This window comes from Nicotiana attenuata, chromosome 6 (assembly GCF_001879085.1).
Source record: "Nicotiana attenuata strain UT chromosome 6, NIATTr2, whole genome shotgun sequence".
Taxonomy (NCBI): domain Eukaryota; kingdom Viridiplantae; phylum Streptophyta; class Magnoliopsida; order Solanales; family Solanaceae; genus Nicotiana; species Nicotiana attenuata.
This window is the reverse complement of record NC_031994.1, coordinates 21601134-21607651: the sequence shown is the minus strand read 5'-3', so window position 1 is coordinate 21607651 and position 6518 is coordinate 21601134. Positions and strand designations below refer to the sequence as shown.

Sequence of the window (6518 nt, the reverse complement as noted above, 5' to 3'; positions counted from 1 at the left end):
GCTCGAGTTTTGCTAATTTCGAGATTTTTGATATTTTTCGATTGTTTTCGCTTGGGCTTTGTTCCCTTAGCATATTGTGACGTATTCGCTCTAGTTTTGGTCAGATTCGATGCGCCAGGAGGCCGATTTGAGAGGCAAGGGCATAGCGAGCTAGAGCCTTGGCTGGTTCGAGGTGAGTAATGATTGTAAATGACGTCCTGAGGGTTTGAAACCCCGGATTTCACAACGTAGTGCTATGTTGAGGTTAGACACACGCTGTATGATGAGCGTGGGGTCCGTTATTACTGGGGATTGTGACTTGGTCCGTCCCGATTGATGATTTCACCGCATTTTTGACTGAGATTTAATAATTATCATTACGATTTGGGCTAGTTGCCATGTTTGGGGCCTTGTGCCGACTTGTAGAACCCTTAGGGGGCATTATAGCTGATTTTCCTCACTTTACTTGTTAAAAACCATATCCTCAGTCATGTTTCTAACTGTTTAAAACAATATGAACCGGTTTTTGAAATGTTAATCCTAAATGAAAGAAATATGTGGGCTGAGATCCCTACCTTATATTATTGTGCCCGAGAGGCTGCGATTATAATGACTGAGAGGGGTTTAGAACCCAAATGGTGAGGTGTATATACATATATATATTATGGATCGGGCTGCACGCCGCAGCAAATACTTATATGTGGATCGGGCTGCGCGCCGCAGCAATATAGCGCTTGGGCTGTAGGAGCCCCTCCCGGAGTCTGCATACCCCCAGTGAAAGCAGTCGACTATTTATATGGATCGGGCTGTGCGCCACAGCGATGTACGGATCGGGCTGCACGCTGCAACGGTTATTTTGATTTCGGTTATTGTGAGAGAGTATATGGTTACTGTGTTCGAGACGGATTTATACTTGTTAATACCTGATAAGCTACCTGTTTTTACCTGATTTAAAGAGATTTCACTTGATTTCTTCACTATTTGCTGCTTTAAGTTATTTCACTGCTTTNATTATAATGAAAGGTTTTAGAACCCAAATGGTGAGGATGTTATATATATATATATATATATATATATATATATATATATATATATATATATATATTATGGATCGGGCTGCACGCCGCAGCAAATACTTATATGGATTGGGCTGCACGCCGCAGCAGATATATATGTGGATCGAGCTGCGCACAGCAGCAATATAGCGCTTGTAGGAGCCCCTCTCGGAGTCTGCACAACCCCAGTGAGCGCAGTCGACTATTTATATGGATCGGGCTGTGCGCCACAGCGATGTATGGATCGGGCTGCACGCCGCAACGATTATTTTGATTTCGGTTGTTGTGAGAGATATAGGGATACTGTGTTCGAGGAACGGGTTTATACTTGTTAAATACCTGATAAGCTACCTATTTTACCTGATCTAAAGAGATTTCACTAGACTTCTTCACTATTTTGCTGCTTTAAGTTGATTTAGGTAGCTGCATGGCGACCGCAGACCCGATTTCTCCTCCTATCTTCTTTATTTCCAGTATTCTTAGATTATCTCTATTTTAGGCTGTTTAAAGACTTGTAATAGAGGCTCTTGACTTGTGACACCGGATCGGTGGGCTATGTAGCGATGTTATTATGACTTCCGCACATTTTATCTACTGTTTCAGACTCCTATTATGTTAATTTGGTATTTAAATTCTGTTAAATGAGTAATGAACTCTATAAGAGAGGGGTTGTGATTGATAATTGGTCGGGCTTGCCTAGCAACGTGTTGGGCACTATCACGATCGGGGTTGGGGTCGTGACAAATACCTTCCAAGCGAACAAAACCATCGAGACAGCTTGGTGCTCTACTCCATGCTAATTGACCACTCAAGGATCTTTTCCCCCAAAAAACCCGGTTTTGCATGGGGTCTATGTCCGTATTTTCTGGAGAAAAAGACTTGTGAGAGTCGGCTAACAGGGATGCCCAAAGCTCCACACAAACGGACCTCTTAAATTTCAGGCTTAGGAAAAATCAATGAACCAAGAGACTTTAAGAACTCAGGTCATTTTTTACATCTGGAATTCAAAGACTCTGGGGTGTTTTTGGAAGAAATTAACACAAGATATGAGATGAGGAGGAAGAGGAGATCATGGGGTGTGATTTTGAGTGATTTTGGAAGAATTTGTGTAGTGGCCGCCTGCTAAGATGGTGGGAGCATCTTGGGGCGGGTAGATTAGGGTTTTTTGGGTGAGAGACGGAAAGGGGGAAATGGGGAGGGGTTTCTAGGTCTAGGGGGGAGTTTAGGACAGTTATAAAGGGGTGGAGTGGTCAGTTCCCATCCGTTCGATCAAAAGAGATCAACGGATGAGATTTGGTGGTCACGAAACGGGGTCGTTTGGTGTAGTGGGGGAGCTTGGACCGGGTGGCTTGGATTGGGCCTGGGTCGGTGGGAATTTTGGGCTTAGTATTAATTTGACCCAATCAAACTTAAAACCAGCCTTCTTTTTTTTAATCCTTTTTCTTTTATTTTATTTTCTTTTCTTTAATTAATAAAAATCCTAAATTAAACCCTAAATTAATCTAAGTTGTAAAATTAAACTAATTATCAAATTATAAAAATTAATTGATCCTAAATTAAAAGAGAAAAACTACTGATCTAGAATTAAAAGCTAAATATGTAAAAGTGAACCCGTTTTTTTTGTGATTTTCATTTTTAATAACAATTAATTAACCAAATTAATCCTAAAACGAACACAAAAACCTAATATGCAATGCATGAAATGTGATATTTTTGGGATATTTTTGATGCTTTTAATAAAAGTAAACATGCACAGAAATGCAAACAATTAACAAGAAAAAATCCTACAAAAATCCTATAAACTTGCAAACAATTGGGAAAAATATATTTCTTTAACTTGTAGGAGTATTTCACATGGGGCAAAAATCACGTGCTCACAGACAAGTTCGGAAGTAAGCTCCTCAGGGATCCTATCATATGATTCTCCCAAGAGCGTTTAATGAACTGGCTGTCTTATTTCTCTCCCACTACGACTACACACTACATCAGTTACAACTACACCATTTTGATTTTGTGGTTGAACCACATCATCATCAGGAACCTGAGTCTCCATGCTATCCACAGGGATATCAACGACTTCTTCCTGTTGTGCAGTCTGCTCAACATAACTCCCACTACTTTGTGGTAGTATGACTTCGGGCACTTGTTCTTGAGGGACGTCAAGTCTATTGACATTTCTCCCACTACTAAAATGCAATGGTATGTCAAATCGACTTTCGGGGTTTGCATCTGGTCATTTGGTTTTTCAGATGACTGAGTTTCCATTCCTTTGCTAAGTTCCTGTAAAACGAGTTTACTTCTAGGAACATGGTTCATCAAATAGTCCTCTTCAAGGAACTTGGCATTTGTGCTAACAATTACCTTTTTCTCTTTAGGACAATAGAATAAACCACCTTTCGTCCCTTTTGGATAACCTACAAACACGCATACATCCGTTCTTGCCTCCAATTTATCCGTTTTCCCTTTCAGCGCATGTGCCGGACAACCCCAAACTCGAATATGCTGCAGACTAGGCTTGCGCCCAGTCCCCAATTCTGTAGGGGTCAAAGGTAATGACTTTGAAGGAACTAAATTTAGAACGTAATTCGCTGTTTCTAAGGCATGTCCCCAAAAGGACGAAGGCAAATTGGAATAACTCATCATTAATCTAAGCATTTCCATTAGAGTCTTATTTCTTCTTTTAGCTACACCATTTTGTTGTGGAGTTTCAGGTGCAGATGATTGAGATGTAATTCCACATTTTGATAAATAACTAATGAAATCCACAGAGAGGTACTCCCCACCACGACCAGATCGTAGTGTCTTGATATATTTGTTATGTCGCTTTTCAGTCTCAGTCTTAAATTCTTTGAACTTTTCAAAACATTCAGACTTTCGACGCAACAAATAAATATATCCATATTTTGAGTAATCATCTGTGAAAGTCACAAAATACTCAAAACCACCTCTTGCTTTGACATTCATTGGACCATACAAATCAGAATGAATTAACTCAAAGTTTATCACTTGCTCGATTTCCTTTTGAAAGAAAATTTCGTTTTGTCATTTTTCCTTCTAAATAAGATTCACAAGTTGGTAGTGCCTCCACTTTCAATGAACTTAAAGGTCCATCCTTGACCAACCTTGAAATTCTGTTTCGATTTATACGACCCAAACGCAAGTGCCATAAATATGTTCACTCAATTCAGAAGAACGTTTTCTCATATTTGGTAAATCAACATAATTCAGCTCTTTAGGTTGTAACAGTTTAGGAATAGAGTCAACAATAAAAAGACCATTAATCAATGTAGCCGAAGAGAGATAATGTTTATCATGAGTAATAAGACATTTATCAATGTCATGAAAATTAATGTCATAACCATCTCTCATAGCGCTAGAAACCGAAATTAAATTGCTTCTAACGGAAGGTACATATAATGTGTCTTTTAAAGCTAAAACTCTACCACTACCAAATGAAATACTAATATTTCCTAATGCTAAAGCTGGGGCTGCCGAACCATCTGCTTGATAAACATTGATTTCTCCTCTATTAGCCGCCGCGTTACCTGAAACCCCTCCAAATAAGTGCAGACATGATTAGTGGCTCCCGAATATACACACCATGACATGGTAGAAACAACCGCTAAAAGAGTTTCAACGACAAGTAGATGTAAATCACCTGGTTTGTTTTCTAGCTTGGCCAGATAAGTCGGACACTGCTTCTTATGATGCCCAGGCTGCTTGCAGTGATAACACTTGCCCTTAGCCTTTTTCACACCAGCAGTTGTGCCACCAACAGAGGGTTTTTGAGTCTTTTTCTTCTTCTGGCCGCCTCTCGGCTTAGAATTAGAACCTGCCTCAAAATTTAATGCCACAGGAGGAGCTTGTTGCTTGATAATAGTCTCTGCCGACTGCAGCTCATTTAACAATTTCGCAAGTGACAAATCCATTTTGTTCATGTAATAATTCAGGTGAAACTGCTGAAAACTGTCGGGCAGAGTCTGCAGGATCATTTCAACTTGCGTATCCTTATCAATGTTAGCTCCAAGGACCTCCAGTTCATTCAGAGGACTCATCATCTTCAGAACATGGTCCCTAACCGATGAACCTTTAACCATTTTGGCATTCAGAAGAGCTTTCATGGCAGTCTGCTTAGCCGCACGATTCCGATCTCCAAACATTTTTTGAGATTTTCAAGAATGTCATAAGCAGACTCCATCGACTGATGCTGATGTTGCAGAACATTTGACATAGATGCCAGAATATAACACCGCGACATCTCATCAGCCTTGACCCATTTTTGGTAAGCCTTTTGTTCATCAACCGTAGCATCATCTCCAGGTTTTTCTGGACACACCTCATCGAGCACAAATTTGTACTCTTCAGCAATTAGGACAATGTCAAAGTTTCGTTTCCAATCAACACAATTCGGACCCTCTAGTTTGTTTTGAGTAAGAATAGTAGTAAGGGGATTGAAAGCAGTCATTGTTAATCTGGGAGACAATTAAATTAAATAGATCAAAATCAGTCATGTATTATTTGAATACTAAAATTCAAAACACACTACATATATATATATAATCTATGCACCTTGAACAACAAATTTCGATGGGAAAAGAACTATACTTGCAATATACATATATAATGACAGATTATTCACTCCATGAATTTACACAGGCCATACTCAGATGGAGGGTAAACTGTTAATTTAAGTCAAGTGAATATCAACATTCAATATATATACTAGTCCCATTGAACCAACATGCATACTCAGATGGAGAGTAAATACAAGTAATCAACAACTGATTATCCATAATGAGTTTATCCGATATGGAAGAAGACCTACGCCAACGTGTAAAAACATTATATCACTAGAATTTAACATAGGAAATGGTCCCTGCCACCACTGGATTAAAAACAACTCAAAAATGCTTTTGAAAAATTTCCTGGAAAACTAAAAAAACGTCCAAAACACCATCTAAACGACCCTGAAAGCCCAAAAAATGGCTTACATCATGAGCAAAGCCGATGTGTATTGCTCACTGGGCCGTTTCGCATGGACCTGCCAAGTTTCAGGTAAATCGGAGTCCATCAACATGTTGACCTCCGATTTTCTGCCCAATTCGGCCAAATAGTGACTTTTGCGTTTTTCATGGATTAATGTAATTTTCAGATTATTCTACTCAAATATCATCAACTATAAGCAGATATTACACGATTTTCAAAATAATCATAATACTCAGAACAAATATTCATGTTTAAAAATAATGCAGTTTTACAGAATTCAAAACAATCTTTGCATGTAATTCAACACTTGCATATTAAGATGATACTAATTTTTATTGTTCATCCTAATCATTTAATTAGACGTGAGTAGGCTCTAATACCAATTGTTGGATTATATATCACAGCGGAAGCAATCACAGTATCATATTCACGCGTAACTTAAACAATTAGCACATACGGAGATTATTCGAGTTACCTCTTGAAGCGTGAACAAAGCAA

The 6518-nt window shown here is 38.9% G+C and overlaps 1 protein-coding gene across 1 annotated transcript; it reads right to left on the bottom strand.

The window, feature by feature from the left end:
* LOC109227683 lies at positions 5152–5499 on the bottom strand. Its single transcript, XM_019392880.1, has one exon. It carries the CDS (start codon positions 5497–5499, stop codon positions 5152–5154), a length of 348 nt encoding a protein of 115 aa, XP_019248425.1.